Genomic DNA, 16085 nt, shown 5'->3' with positions numbered 1-16085 from the left:
CAGAAGAGTTGAAGCTGTTATAGTTGCAAAGGGTGGGCCAACTCAATATTAAACCCTACGGACCAAGACTGGGATGCAGCCAGAGAGAAGGAGAAATGATTGATTTTACAGCCTTTATGGGTGTAAAAGCAATCAGTGTAAAAAAAAAAAAATCTTCATCACCCCTCACAAGTAGAACAGTGTCACTATGGTGACACTGTACTGCTAGGGTGACAGTATGTTACCAAAGCAAAAAAAATAAAAATGTAAAAAAATGTTTTGAACAATTATAATTTTTGGTTATAAACTAATTTGGGTTATTTCTTTTTTTTACTAAAAAGATAGATGAATACATTTTGGCCAAGATTTAAGGAAAAAAAGATTATTTATTTGCAAAATTTTATAAGAAAAACACTTTTTTCAAAATTTGCGGACTTTTTAATTTATATAGCAAAAAAAAAAAATAAATAAATAAAAATCCCAGTTGTGAATAAATACCACCAAAATAAAGTTTTATCTGTCTCAAAAAAATGCTAAAAAAATCATATGGCTACAGGGTTGTATGACCGCGAAATTGTCAAAGTGTGACAGCAATGAAAGCTGAAAATTGGCCTGGACTGGAAGGGGATGAAAGCGTCTGGACTTAAAGTGGTTAAAGTTTATGTGCGTGGAAATACAGGCATCCCAATACTTTTGACAATATAGTGAATCTTACTTTATGAATGCTTGTTATATACTGATGGGTTTTATTTGTTTGCTCTGTGAAACATGTTGAGGAATTATAGTCAACTTTCAAATGGACTCTATATTCTGCTAAGAGTTAATGCCCTGACAATATCGTGACATACTATCAAATTATAAGATATTGGAGATAATTGCTGCCAAGAAATTTTATTTTGGATACATTTATATACTGCCTTTAAATTTTTTTGTATAAATAAAGTACAATTTGGGAGGTATTCTCCCTGTTATTTTAACTAGATATGTTTTGTGCGTTGCTGTTTGGGGCACCTATAAAGTCCATGCATTGAACTTTTTTTTGGAATGTCTTGATTTTTAGGATGTGGTGCCTCTCTCCCTTTTTCTTGGCTAGATCTACTCAGTTATTTTTACTGAGGTCTATTTTAGATACATAGAGTGCTTAATGGAGTTTTTTTTTTTTAAGCACAAGTCTGTTATCTAAATACAAACTGGAAATGTTCTAATTGTGTATCACATAAAATATATTTACACAGAAAAATAAATCCATAACTATTGTCTGAATTCTTTTACAACTTTGTATTTGTAGTTTGACATTAAAACTCAGTGACACTTAAAGTTGAAATTAAACTCGTTTCAGTTGTTGTCAGTACACTTGCATATACTGATATGCCACACAATATACAAAAAAAAAAAAAAATAATGTCACTACAAAAGGGTCATTTTCTTTCCCTGTTCCCACATTCACAGTTCACTAAAAGATTTAGCAAGAAAGTGCACAAACTCTTCAGTTCTAGCAGTTTTTTACTCACTATATTCTATGAAACTATAATTAAATTTAATGGAATACTTCCTGCACAGTAGGTACACTATTTAAAATGGAAACTAAGGCACTCATATTGAACATTTTTTGTAACGTTTCAGTAGCAGTTTTATTTCATATCAAGCCCATTCCATTCTTAAAAGTCAACTCCACACAAAACTAATCCCACGTATAAGCAACATCATTTGCTGCAGCTCTAAGGGACACAAGTATGAGGAAACATCACAAGAACTCTCAATTATCTGCAGGCAATATATAACCAATTATTACTGTTGCCCTATAATTGGGAAATGTGGCTAGAAGAGGGTAAAATAGTCTTGTTGGAAGTGGAGGAAACCCAGTCAGCTGTGGGAAAATCTGACCATTGGAGCCTAGGAAGTTCATCAGTGATTTAACAAAGATATTGTATTATATTATATTATATTATATTGGTAAGCTGTAACGAGCAGGGCCCTCCATTTCCTCTTGTATCAAATTGTATTGCAACTGTAATGTCTACCTTCATTTTGTAAAGCGCTGCACAAACTGTTGGCGCTATATAAATCCTGTATAATAATAATATTGAGTTTGGCTGGAGTTGTCGTTTACCATTTTACTATTCTCCATTACAACCAAAAACATTTTCATCTGGGTTATTAAAAAGTTACTTACAAAAAGCCCTCTATATTAAAGAGCCACACCTGTCTTCACTAGCCCTTCCATTTGGCTCTATTCTTCAGTTTAACCAAAGTGACAACTTGTTTGATATAAAGAAAAACAGATTAAGGTTAGGAGCAAAAACATGTAGGATGCAGTAAGACTTCACACCATAATACTAAAGATGAAAAATTCACAACTTCAACTTGGTTTATATAAAATGAGCAAAATTACCAAGACATAAAAATATATATATGTAAACATTTCAGAACCATAGCCAGCTTATACATTTTTGTAGGTCTATTCACAAACAAAAAAAAAAAGGTTTTAGGTATTTTGGCCTTTACTAAACAGTCAAAAAAGTGAGGTTCCTGGGGAAGGGGGGGGGGGTTCAAGAATTGGTTAAAGAATACAGGCTATGGTATTTAGGGTAGGGGGTTCATTTAGACCCATTATAAGGAATATCATAGAATAGCAATGCTAATAAATATGGCCCACATTGTGCAAAATGTTTTGTAAAAAAAAAAAAAAAAATTGTCCATATTGGTATTTTTTGCACTATATAAGAGCAAGCCTTGTTTGGGCGACAGTTCATTTTAATTAGAAGATTTCTTCATCAGTCTCAGAGTCATCGCTTGTTTTGGTTAGTTTTTCAAGTTCTTGGCCATCCTACAGAAAACAGAATAAACTGAAATTAGGAAAGATTATTTGGAATTGACAAAAGGTAAGAATTAAGACAGACTTTAAAGCGGTAGTAAAGTCTCATTATGAGACGGAGAAACACGTGCCCCCCTGCAGGTTTAAGCCATAATGTACCAGTATGCACTGCATACTAGTACATTTTGAGAGACTTACCTACAGACAGAGATGTCCACTGCTGGGCTGTCAAGGCCGTTCCAGGTTCTACATCTTCAACCACTTGAATGGCCAGGCTGCTGTGGCATCACTCCCACACATGTGCATCCACAGCATGCAGAGTGGGTCTTAAATGCGATGTGAGTTGCGCTTGCACATCAAAGAATGCATTACCCACGGACAAGCTGACCTCTAGGGTCTCTTCTGTTATTAAAAACCATAGTGCTTTTTTACCAGATAGGGTTTACTACCACTTTAATGGGCCAGTAAATTGAAATTACTTAATTTATATAAAACAACAAATGATAAAATCCATTGTTGAACTTTAAATCTATTCAAAAATATTATTGTTCACTCTTGGATAGATTGGGAAATGGCATTTTTGTTTGGTTTTTATTGCCCTTTGTGCGCTCACAAGGGATATTTTGCCTTACAGCCCGACAACAGGATATGAGGGTCGATCACTTCAGCAAGGGAGAACCAGCAATACCACCTAACTTTGGTGCCACAGCATCTGTCAATTCTCTTCCTAGCCTGATAACAGACCTAAACAGCAATGTTGCACTTACACTCAATGTTACTCCTCAGCCAGGACACACTAACACACATTGGATCCAAAAGATCCTCCATCTCCAATATTCAAAGCTGGAGGTGCAGTACAACTGGGTGTTAATGGTCAATGTCAAAAGGATCTGGCCGTTCTAGTAGATTATAGGCTTAAAGCGAAACTTCACTCTCTCAATCAACATGGACTATTTATAATCCTTATGCTGCTATCACTAGTAAATGGATAGGAAAGTATATCATATTTACTTGTTTTAAACTTTTTTTTTTTTATGTTCCTTCAGTTACTTCCTGGTTTCCATGCCTAAGCAAATGATGTCATACATCCCAGCACTGTTCAGGAGGGGGAAGGAGGGTTCTCAGCTCAGCCAATGACTGAACAAAGGGCAGATGGATTCCAATAAGTAAATGCGAAATGACTCATTTGCCCTTATTCAAGATGGCCACTGCCAGATATGCCAGGGTGTGTTTTTCAAAATTATTTCTCAGAGAAATAAAGCATAGAGATATGGATGCTTTGGGGAGTTTGCTTTGAATATTAACAATGAAATAAATAGCATTTTTGGTTTGAGGTGCTCAGATGCAGTGCAGTTCCACTTTAATAACAGCATGAAATGTCAATCAGCAACTTTGATCAAACAGGAATATGCAGGAATGGCAACTAAATCAACAGGAGGCAGGGAGGATGTCAGCTACGAGCAAAGATTGCCTGAAGTAATTCACACCTTAGAATAGCAAACTGGGGGGGGGGGGGGGGGTTATGCACATAACTTGATTATGTGCATAATTGGTACTTATAATAAATACAGGGTTATGTTGTTCACCTTAAGGTCATTGCAAATGGTAAGGGGACACAAATTATGCCTAGAGGAAAAGAGGTTTAACATCCACACATGGAAAGATTTCTTGACAGTAACAGCAGTAAAAACAGGGACAGTTAGATCTAGCAAACTCTGTAAGTTGCTTAAAGTGTTACTAAACCGACAACAGTAAAATCAGTCTGTATATGCAGTAAAACATGCTTGTTATACTCTCCATGGAACCTAAGGGGTTAATCCTCTGCATTTTGTAAAAACACTGTTTGATCCTGACTTCTCTGATCCTCCTCTTCTTTCATTGTCCCCCCTCTTATCCCTTGATAAGACATATCATGTGGGGTCACTCTGCACATGCTCAGGTTGGTGTGTATTGCTACAGAGGTTGTTTTTTTTTTTCTTGGGAGACTGCATGTGATCACAGGGCTAATCAGCACTCTCCAGACAGAGGTCAGGGTTTCTGCATCCTCCTAGAGGAGGATAAAATCTCCTCCTACAAGCTTTAACTTGTGTTTGGCTGGACCAGATATAGTGAATGCAGGGTCCTGGGTTTAGAAACTTTAAAAAGGCTGGATGTATTTCAAAATACAACTGGATATTAATATTTATAAGAAATAACATGGATTATGGAGAATGTAGAAGAAATAGCAGGGATGCAGGGAGAATCTGATTCCCTTAAGGCAGCTTTTCTCAAACTCCCACCCGCCCCCCCCTTCTCAAGGGACACTTTAATTTTTAGATTTTGGGAAACGCCTGTTAAAATCAATTCATTTGGGGGGTCAGTGGGGAAAAAAGTTCTCCTTAAACTGGTGGTCAGTGGGAAGAATGCAACCCTTACAGTAGTAGTCAGAATGCCATTCATACAGATAGCTAAAAAGAGAATTGATGGCCAACTGTGCTATGTGGCAATGGTCCCAGAACGATGCAGGCATCATCAAATGAGAGGCCAATCTATCACAGCTAAAGGAACCCTAGCAACCTTTAGTGGAACCCTGGGAATCCATGGAACCCTGGTTGAGAATGGCTGCCCTACAGGATCAGGAAAGATTATTTTCCTGCTGGAGCAAATGGGATGATTTATTTTTTGCCTTCTTGTGGATTGGTCCTAAATGCTAGGGTTCTGAGAATGCAGGTTTTTATTTTTTTTTTCTTTTGATTCAACTAGATGGACATGGGTCTGTTTCTTCAACCCAACTATGTACAGTAACTATGTGAAACTTCTATTTTAGGTTAGATGGTCTATAAGCTTATATTTTGTTGAAACCCTTATAAAAAGAACAATGGAAAGAAGAATACCAAAATCAATCAAAAGTACTTACTCCGCCAGGTCGCTCCCAAACATCTCCATTTACTATTTTTAGCTTTTCACGTTGTGCAAGTCCTTTGGATTCTGAAATTCTGCTGGCGTTATAAATATATATAGAGAGGAGAACCACAGGTGCTTCTAGAAAGAATTCCAGAGAGGGCTTGAAATTGAATACAAAAAACGACACAATCGTAATTATAACTGTTGTCACTTGTGCTGTGAGGACATGAAACATATTGTCTCGGAATTTCAATATAAAAGCCACCGACAATCCTACAAATGCAGTTGCAAAAATGAGAGCAATTGAAAATCCATTATGGCCATAGAAAAATCCACAGGATTTTATTTTGCTAAAGTGCTCGCTGTGAAAAGACAACGTGAGGCCATTGAACAACACGCCAAACACGTAAAGTTTGCTATTTTGAATGAAAATGCTCTCAGAAATCTGGTCCCCGTCTTTCAAAATTTTCTCATTGTAGATGTTTGCTAGAGCTGATATAACACATTGAATTAAAATGAGAAAATGACCGAATCCAAGAGGCATATTCTTCAGTGCAGATTGTAATACAGAAGTCCTGGAATCCTGGCTTCCTGCATCAGTCTTTGACACGTAAATGCAACTGTTGGATGGGGCTGAATGGAATATGTGGTGAACTCCATGAACAGATACATCTTTGTGGGTACCATTTTGGGATGTTAGGCCCATAATAGATAGGAAGAGAATAAGCAGGGATGCCCATTGTACATATGAAAGTTGACGCCTACAAGAGAACACAAGACAAACACATAAGGATCTAAAAATGCATTTCATATTTTCAGAACAAGATCACGCTTATGATTTACAGAGAAATAACAGTTTAAATCAAATTCCAGATCAGTATAGACCCACCTAATGCTATCATTTGCATTGTCTAGCAGACTGAAATGAGACCTTCATTTCTAAAGCACATTACTCTTTTACTAAAAATGCCAGGGACACTAAACATCTTTGCAAATATAACATTTTATCTCTGCCTTTAGTCCTGCTATAAGTCGCTGATCGCCACCATTACTAGTAAAAATGAAAAAAAAAAAAAAAAATTCTAGTATTTATAGTCATTTGTAAATGCTATACATTTTGGCCTAAAATTATTACGAAATTTGATTTTTAACATTTTTTTTACTGGACTTGTTTGTTTAATAGCAAAAAGTCAAAAATATTGTTTTTTTTCTTTAAATTGTCAGTCTATTTTTTTTTTTAATAGCGCAAAAAATAAAAAAAACACACAGGTGATCAAATACCAATGAAAGAAAGCTCAATTCATGGGGAAAAAAAGGACATAATTTCATTTGGGTGCAGCGTGGCATGACCGCGCAAACAACAGTTAAAATAACAGCGCCGTAACGCAAAAGAAAAATGGCCTGTCAGGAAGGGGGGGGGGGTAAATCCTCAGGAGGGCAAGTGGTTAACAGGGATACAGACAACAATAAAAACCTGACAATTGTTCTAATTCCCTCTTCACACTATGCAAAATTAGAAAAAAAAAAAATATTTCGCCTTTACTTACACTTTAATTGTGAACAACACCCAAGCAGATTTCACCAGTTTATTGAAGTTAACAAAACCTCAACTGCAGAGGTAGAACTACCACCCCCATGGGTTGCCAAATACCTGCCACCCCCATGGGTTGCCGCACTTTACAGTCAGCCGCGTACTTGTAAACTAGCTTGTGGTTAGGTATGGCAAGCTAGGATTACAGTTACATTTTTTACAAACACTATATAAAAGTCAAAAAATTCAAATTACCAGTTACCTAGGAATCAGACTGAAATAACTTGAAACTAAAAATGAGATTAAAAGTGTAAAAATCCAATCTGAGTTTGAATCAGCTACATTCTGCAATGCATTCATTTAACAATATTTAGAAATTCTTTTGAGTAGGTATGATGGTAGCATGTTTAAATGGCGGATAAATATGTGGTATTTCCAGTTGGTTGCTCCAAGAAAGTCAAAATAAGAGAATGTTTTACAGGAAGAGGAAATATAACCTGTCCTAAAAAGCAGAATGTGGATCTTGCGGGAGACACCCATTGTTTCTGGCACTCAACCAATAGAAACCTCTTTTCATGGAAAGTCATTGCTCTAGAGATCATCAACTCTAATCTAAATTCAGATTTAAGTGCAATGAAAAGCCAGCTCCACGGAGAATGAATCACAAAGGAAAACTGCTAATCATTCCAAATGATTAAATACTTTCACCTGTAGTGAAAGAAAGATGTGACTGTAAATACTGAACTTTTAAAAAAATGTCTTTTGCCAAGTTTCCTCTGAATTCAATGTTTTGTTTTGTTTTTTTTAAGTGATCTGAAACAAGCATGCAGCTAGTGAAGTCAGATTTTCACAGACTCGGAACGTTTACGCTAGCTTCACAGCTATGCGTCTCTGCTTTTCTGAGTTTTTATTTTTTTGGCAAGTGCACTGTCCTGTCAAAAGCCCTTATAAAAAGGTGTGTTATGCACATGAACAGATCAATAAACACGCATGAATTTTCTTTTTTTGGTCAATGCATGTCAACACACCACATCTCTGTGAAACAGCCTTCATGTCAAATAAAGTATTAAAGCTACATAGATGTGACTAGTGTTATATGCCTAGATGGTAAAGTGATTGAAAAGAATCTAATTTTATTTAAAAAAAAAAAAAAAAAAAAAAAAAACACACAACATGTAAGAATTTTACGAGCTTTTGGAGATCGATCTTTAGGTTGTTATCCAATATCAATTGTGTTCTACTACAACCCAACCCTGCCTTGGCAATTTTAAACAAACATACAAATTGAGGAGAAACCCTTCCCATTTTGAACTGTGGGCACTGACACTGGAAGGTGTCCAAAGCCCCAAACTTCCCAGAAGTGATCACCTTAGTTAAATTAAATTTTTCTTATGAGAGATCTCTTTCTATTAGAGCTGGTTGATACAAAACATTTGATAGGGAAGGGAAACTGTGGACAGATTGGTGTAGCAAGAAGCCTCCTGTTCTTTAATGCTTGTCTATCAATACTTATTGGCACTGTGATATTAGGTTATTATTTATGTATGTGCACAGAATTACTAGTTTGCATTCTACTGCCCTGATTGGCAGGATCGCCTTATGTGGATCACCATGTTTAAAAACTATTCTAATCCACTTTTCGCTTCGCTTATTTTGAAATTTTAGAAAAAAAAAAAGTATTAATTAAGCAGGCATTCAGCAGCGGCAGGGATGAGAATGCAGAGCATCGGTTGCACTATATGCTGCCCCTCTTGTCCAGTCTGCCTTGTGTTTCTGGCAGCCATCCGATGCTGGGACTGCCAGCTCCACCCCCTAGCTCCGCCCCTCCGCCTTCAGCCAGGTGTCCTACTGTCACACTGCCCCCCCCCCACCTGTCACACTGCCCCCCCCAACCCCAATTCACCACCTGCTACACTGCCCCACCCTCCCTCCTATCAATCCCCCAGCAGGGTTCCTAAAAAATTGTATAAAATAATAAACATAAAATTGTAAAAAAAAAAACAAATCAAATGATAAAAAATAATAAACAAAATGAAAATTAAAACCTAATAACCCCGCCCACTGCCCTGCTGACCACATCCAATGCATTACTGACAAAGTCAACTTGCTATGTTGACACCATCCACTGCTCTACTGACCAGCAAAACAATCCTATTGACACCAGTGGTGGAACTACCCGGGTCACAAGGGTTGCATTTGCAACCGGACCCTAGCTTTCCAGCACTGTGGGGAGACCCCAAGACAGGAAAGGGGCCCACTGCAGAACATGTGAAAGGGATCGGCTGTGGGACCATAATAAAGAACTGCGCAATGGGAGTAAAGCGTCCTGGGATCAGAGAGAAGGGACACAGCCAGGATCGGGTGGCCTTTCATGGTTTCTTGCACCAGGGCCCTGAAGGTTTTAGTTATGCCTCTGCCGCTCAGCTTTGACAGCTGGCTTTCTCCCTGCAAGCAGTTATGCTACCCCCTAGTTTTTACACACTGAATGGCTCTCGCAGGCCTCACCATCTGCTGCATGTAGAACGGTTTCATCTGGCTGTGCTGGTCTGATGTCCCAGGTGTGGTCATTGCCGGCTGCATGCTGATCTGCCTTTGCCTCTAATGTAATAGTGCCTGTTGCGGTGACCCCACAGGAGGGGGACTTCCCCTCACTTCCTATCCCTGTGACACCACTAGAGGGAGACTTCCTGTTTCTGTGACACCAATGGAATGAGTCTTCCCAACCATTCCTGCTTTTGTGACCTCACTGGAGAGAAACTTCCCCTCACTTCCTGTCCCTGTAACAACACTGGAGGAAGACTTCCAGTTTCTATGACACTAATGGAAGGAGTTTTCCCCTCACTTCCTGTGACACCAATGGAGGGAGATTTCATGTTTCTGTGATACTAATGGAAGGAGTCTTCCCAACAATTCCTGTTTCTGTGACCCCCACTGGACAAAGACTTACCCTCATTCACTGTCCCTGTGACCCTGTCAGGAGACTTCCCCTCACTTCCTGTCTGTGACCCAACCGGAGGGAGACTTCCCCTCACTTCCGGTTTCTGTGAGCCCCACTTGAGGGGGACTTCCCCACACTTCCTGTCCCCGTGAAACCACTGGAGGGAGAATTCCTATTTCTGGAACACTACTGAAGGGAGACTTCCCCTAATATCCTGTACATCCCGTTTCTGTGACCCCCACCGGAGGGAGCTCTCCCTCACTTCTGGGTTCTGTGACCCCAAAGGAAGGAGGCTTCCCTTCAATTTCTGACCCTGGCACAGGAACAGCCATAAATACATTGCAAGAGGTTCAACACCTTACTTGCTGTACTTTAAATGTGCTCTTATCTGTGACCCCCATGGGACACGTTTCAAGTTATCTCTTGTAGCATGGCTATAGTCTTTGGACAATTAGTTTATTTGCTGTTGTGTCTGGAGGGGGAGAGATGACATGTGAGGACAGCAGCCACAGCAAACCTAGAGGAAGATTATAATAGACTAAATAGATTGAACTAAACATTTTACACATGCATGCTTTACATTTATAAGATTGTCATCTGTCCTGGTGTGTGGTGCTGAGCAGTGTGGCTGGAGAATGAGGGGGCGTGATTTATGTTGAAGTGAGCGAGTACACATACAACATGTACAGGCCTAGTGTACCCGTCCACATTCCCTGCAATTCCCAAAGGTTGATGGGAAGTGTAGTTTCCTGAGAGGAGAGAATATGATGTAATCCCTCCTGTTACACATCCTCCTGTGCAGAGCAGATGCTGTTCTCTTTTGAATTACAGTGGAGAATTCCTAAAAATTCAGTTACACTTTTCTCTTCAACAGTAAGGAATTTCACATATGTGTTAACTGTTTAGTGTTTTGTGTAGGAGGATGTAGTAAGGGGTGATTTTTTTTTGCCTATCCCAGAGTTCTTCTTTAAGCTTTCATTTAACCATATAGAACCAGGAAATTAGCATTTTTAGATGGAGAAGACAGCAATACATATATTTCGGCATAAATATCCTTCGAAGTAAATCTGTCAATTTTGGCCACCTTGAACATTGAGAATGAATCATTTCAAAGTGCCTCCCAGCTATAGGAAGTCGGCAAGGGCTTGTATGAAAGTTCATTCACTGCTTGCTAAGAATATGAAACAGTTACACTGAGCCAAACAGCCTTTTCTTCTCAATCACAGATAGCACACAGTAATTAATTTAATTGAATGGTTCATTATAATATCAGATAAAACTGCACTTACTTAAGTATGATCCTGAAGAAAAATGCAGTTGTAATAATGACAAAATTGGATAACAATACAGCCATGGCCTAATTGCAAAAAGTAAAAGAGAAAAGAAAAATTATTTAAAATAAAGCATGCATGCAAGTACAATTATTGTAAACCATCTGTACAAACACTAGAGACCAAATGGGAGGAATGAATGCCAGTAAAGACATGGAAACTACTTGGAGGATGCTTTTGGTTTTCTGCTATTCATTTCACCTTTGAAGTGAATAGAAAACCCTCACCGTGTAAAACAACCCATTCAGTTTAAAATAGAAATGAAAGGCAAAACATTTGTGTACACATAAAAAACCATAAATACCTTTTTTTCACCTTTTTTTAAAGTGTTACTAAACCCAGGACCCTGCATTCACTATATCTGGTCTCCCACAGTATGCAGAACATGGAAGTGTAATTATTTTTGTAAATATAAACTGCTAAATACCTTTTCTCATCAACAGTTAGAGCAGCCTTGTGACTTCTATCAGTGTCCAGCCACGTACATGTTAATGCTTGTAGAAGGAGTTTACATTCTGCAGGACCCCTGACCCCTGTCTGAATAGTGCTGATTCGCTCTGTGCTGATCACATGCACTCTCCCAAAAAAAAACAAAACCTAACAATACACACCAAACTGAGCATGTGCACAGTGACTTCACACAATATCTCTTATATATACACAACACAGAGTAATAACCCCCTAGGTTCCACAGTGAGTATAACAAGCATGCTTTACTACATATACAAACTGATTTTACGGTTGTTGGTTTAGTATCACTTTAAGTGATCACATTCCCTCTGTTCTCAGATGCATAGGAGCTAGAGGAGGAAAAACAGCAGCACACCGATTTCCAAGTGAAAGGTTGTGCAGGGGGGAAGTCAGCATGGAGTTTCTAGCACAGAGGAACTGGCAGGAACACCAGGGATTTCACACAAAGGGAGCCATACAAAGAAAGCAGGATACACTTTCATACAAGTACATGGTACAGCAGGCACATGACAGGAAAATAAAATGTTGGGTTTATATACACTTTAAATATTAAGATTATTCCTCAGATCTGTTTGTATGTGCCAATGCTGTTTAAGGCTAGTTTGTGAAATAATGTTGCATGATACAAAGCACAACTAGCATATCTGCTTTTCTGTAGAAAGATGGGTTTGGCATGAGATTGTTGACTTGCTTACTTCCATCTTAGAAAAACCTATTTGTGTAGAATTAAAAATAATTATCCTTATTCTTCAAAAATAATCAATACACATGTAGCACCCTCCTAGTTTAGCTAAGGGGAGTCAGACCCTAATGGTTAGTGAGGAGCTGGTTAGCAGCTCAGGCGAGCTAGCCAGAGGGGTCAGATTCTGGTCAGGACTGAGATCCTCCAGGCCAGCCCCTCTGGAATTTCCCCCTGCTCTAAGGCTTTCGGTGGAGGGCCTTGGAGGCAGTGTGTGGATCAGAAGAGTGGTTGGTTCCACTCTTGAGGGAAATCAGCCAATACCCAACAGGAGGCATGGCAAGAGTCTGGGACTCCCTTAAAGGTGTAGGAGCCTGGTCAGTAGCAGAAGTGTGTGGTGGTGGGAGAGGAGCGTGGAACAGGAAGATGTGAGGCAGGAGGAAGAAGGCTGCAAGGAGGCCTAGTGGGATGGGGCCTGCCTAGCCTGGGGCTAGAAAGGAGAAAAACTTGGGACTCACTGACCCCTCACCCCCTGAACGAGGACCGACTGTATGGCAGGGAAGGAGGAGCCCAGCTGATATGCCTGGTAGCAGCAGCCATACCACAAACGGTACAGGAGAGGCTCTGAGTGAATACAGCTGCGCCCCCTGGGCGGATAAAGGAAGGAGAACTCTGGTGGGAAATCAGATTAGCCCTCTGCTAGTGACTGTGCACCTTATTTAAAGGAACAGATCCCCTGCTCAGGAAGAAAGTCTTCAGATTTCTAGGTGAAGAGGAGATCATCTAGGATCTAGGGTGAGTACCCCTAAGGGGGTAGTACTACACACATCTACTACTTAATGGCACAGTGGGACCATAGAGAACAAACATAGCCACCCTCTACCAGGAAGTCAGTCAATGTACACAGGGTAAATGGGCTTTTTATAATTATGAAGAAAAATCTACCATCTGAAGGCAAATGAACTGTGAAATAATCATTAGCTACTTAATAAATACAGTTGGTATAGAAAAGAATCACCCCCTTTAAAATAATCAATTTTGTTGCTTTGCAATGAAGCCAGACACTGTTTTTTTTTGTTCTGCTGTATTTTTTGTGCAACTTATAACCCCCTGGTGTCTGTATTTTGTTGAACCACCTTTTTCTTTAATTACAGCCTTTAGTTTGTTGGGATACGTCTCTACTAACTTTGCACATCTAGACTTTGCAATATGTGCGCATTTTCTTTGCAGAACTGCTCAGGTTCAGTTAAATTTGATGGAGAACGTTTGTGGACTACAGTCTTCAAGTCATTTTCAATGGGGTTTAAGTCTGGGCTACGACTAGGCCATGCAAGGACATTCACCTTTTTCTCCTTCAACGACTGTGCAGTCATTTCTGCTGTGTGCTTATGGTCATCGTCACGTTGGAATGTAAAGATTCTTCCAATTGAAAACTTTCTGACAGAGGGCAGCAGATTTTCCTCAAGAATTTGATGGTATTTTGCCCCATTTTTCCTTCTATCCTAACAAGAGCTCCAGTTCCTGCTGCAGAGAATCACCCTCATAACATATTAACACCTCCATGTTTTACTGTAGGAATGGTGTGCTCTTTTGGATGGTGAGCTGTATTGGATTTCCGCCAGACATATTGTTTAGTGTTGAGGCCGAATAACTCAATTTTAGTCTTATCCAACCATAACACTTTTCCACGTGGCCTCAGAATCTTCAAGTTGTGTTTTGGCAAAGTTCAGCCGTGACTGCATGTGGCCTTTCTTGAGGAGTATTTTTTCCACACAAGCCACATTTGTGGAGAATTTGTGATAATGTTGTCACATGCACACAATAACCACCCTTTGTCATAAATTCCTAGAAATGCTTTAGAGTTGCTGTAGGCCCCTTTGTAGCCACTTTGATGAGTTTCCACCTGGCTCTTTCATCCAGCCTGGAGCAAAGTACTGATCCAGGGAGGATCTGTGTTGTACATAATACTTTACACTTCTTAATAATAGACTTCACTGTGCTTCTAGGCATTCATAAAGCCTTTGACTTTTTTTGTATCCATTTCCTGACTTTTGCCTGTCCACAACTTTATCCCATTGACAGTGCCTTGCCAACCCATAACTGATTGTTTGCTTCAGTTGTCCTACCAGAGACTAAAATGCACTAGGAAAGCTCTTTTCAGCCCTGGTTCACACTGGATCTGACTTTGAAATCATGCGACTTCACTTGAAGGTGCACGATTTCAAAATCGCATGTCAGTGCGACTTCAGGTGCAGATTGGCAGACACCTGTGCAACTTCATGCACAGATGTCTATGCAAGTTGCATCTGAAATCGCAAAAAAATAGTGCAGGAACTACTTTGAACTGCTCCATTGTGGACAATAGGGTGCGACTTGTCATACAAATCGAAAAACAAAACGTTTGACAAGTCCCACCAGAGGGCTCATACTGAGCTAATTAAAATGACCACAGCTGATCACAGTTGAAAGTCAAATGGCTTTGTGTGCCATTGAGAAGGTAATTAGCTACACCTGATTGAGTTTACAAGTCATTTTTAGGATGGGGGTGATCCTTTTTCCAAATCAGGAATTCTGTTTTCGATTTTGTTTTTTGACACATTGGTGTTATAGCTTTCACTTGAATGCTGTAAGTTGCACTGAGAAAACACAGTTGGATGAAACACAAAATGGTGTCTTCCTTCATTTCAGGCTGAAAAACATCAAAATGTGATTATTTTAAAGAGGGGCGATTCTTTTCTATACCCACTGTATGCTCCCAAGTGCTCCAAAACTGTAGACTGAAGTCCACACAGGGTGCTTTCATTCTCTAAAGATAGAAAACCCTGGAGAAGGACACAATTATTTGTTCTCAATATGTCCCTTAGATACTCTGTGCAAGTGCTTGGAACTATAGTGTCTGCCAAGCACTGTGGGGAAAAAAATCAGAACTTTTTAAAATGTACTAAAAATGTATTAAATGTTTCTCAAGCTAATATTTTTTTTGTTTTTACATTCATAATTTTTTTTAAATTAGTTGAATAAAACATGGAAGTCAAAACCCTGCCGGGTATTTCTTGCTGTCTGTATCCACACAGGGGTATTTTCTTTTCCCAAAGACAAAACAGGACACTGACAGGATAGATTAAAAAAAAAAAAAAAAAATCTGACAAGGTTTTCACCATTTTCTATTGTATCCGATTATATAAAGTGTTAGCATGTATGTATATTTATCTTTAGGTGTACACAAGAACTTGGGTTTTGCTAATGACATGCAATTGAGAGGCATTTTTTAAGGATCTGGAACAAAGCATCTGTCTTTTTTAAATACATCCACTTACGTTATCGGTTGCTTTTCATCTGCATTGCTTATGTTGAATTTATTTACACATAGCACGGGCTATACTGTGTCACTAACTGCTTTATTTTCTCTATATTTGTCATTGGAAACATACTGTATGTGCGCTTGAGCCCTTATAAAA

General features: G+C 39.1%; 1 protein-coding gene across 2 annotated transcripts in view; it reads right to left on the bottom strand.

Annotated features, from left to right (window-relative positions):
• Window positions 1-1242: 1242 nt before the first annotated feature.
• Window positions 1243-16085, bottom strand: part of SLC35A5 (solute carrier family 35 member A5) — a 36933-nt gene continuing 22090 nt past the window's right edge. For both annotated transcript variants that reach the window (XM_089665160.1, XM_089665161.1), the window contains 3 exons: window positions 11436-11503; window positions 5691-6438; window positions 1243-2806 (listed from right to left, as the gene is read on the bottom strand). In XM_089665160.1, coding sequence (XP_089521286.1) covers window positions 2738-2806; window positions 5691-6438; window positions 11436-11503 — 885 coding nt within the window. In that variant the 3' untranslated portion in view covers window positions 1243-2737. The remainder of the gene's footprint in view (window positions 2807-5690; window positions 6439-11435; window positions 11504-16085) is intronic.

This window comes from Staurois parvus, unplaced genomic scaffold (assembly GCF_062004578.1).
Source record: "Staurois parvus isolate SC_StPar_1 unplaced genomic scaffold, SC_StPar_1.0 ptg002140l, whole genome shotgun sequence".
NCBI classification, from domain to species: Eukaryota; Metazoa; Chordata; class Amphibia; order Anura; family Ranidae; genus Staurois; species Staurois parvus.
This window is presented reverse-complemented; position numbering and strand designations above follow the sequence as displayed.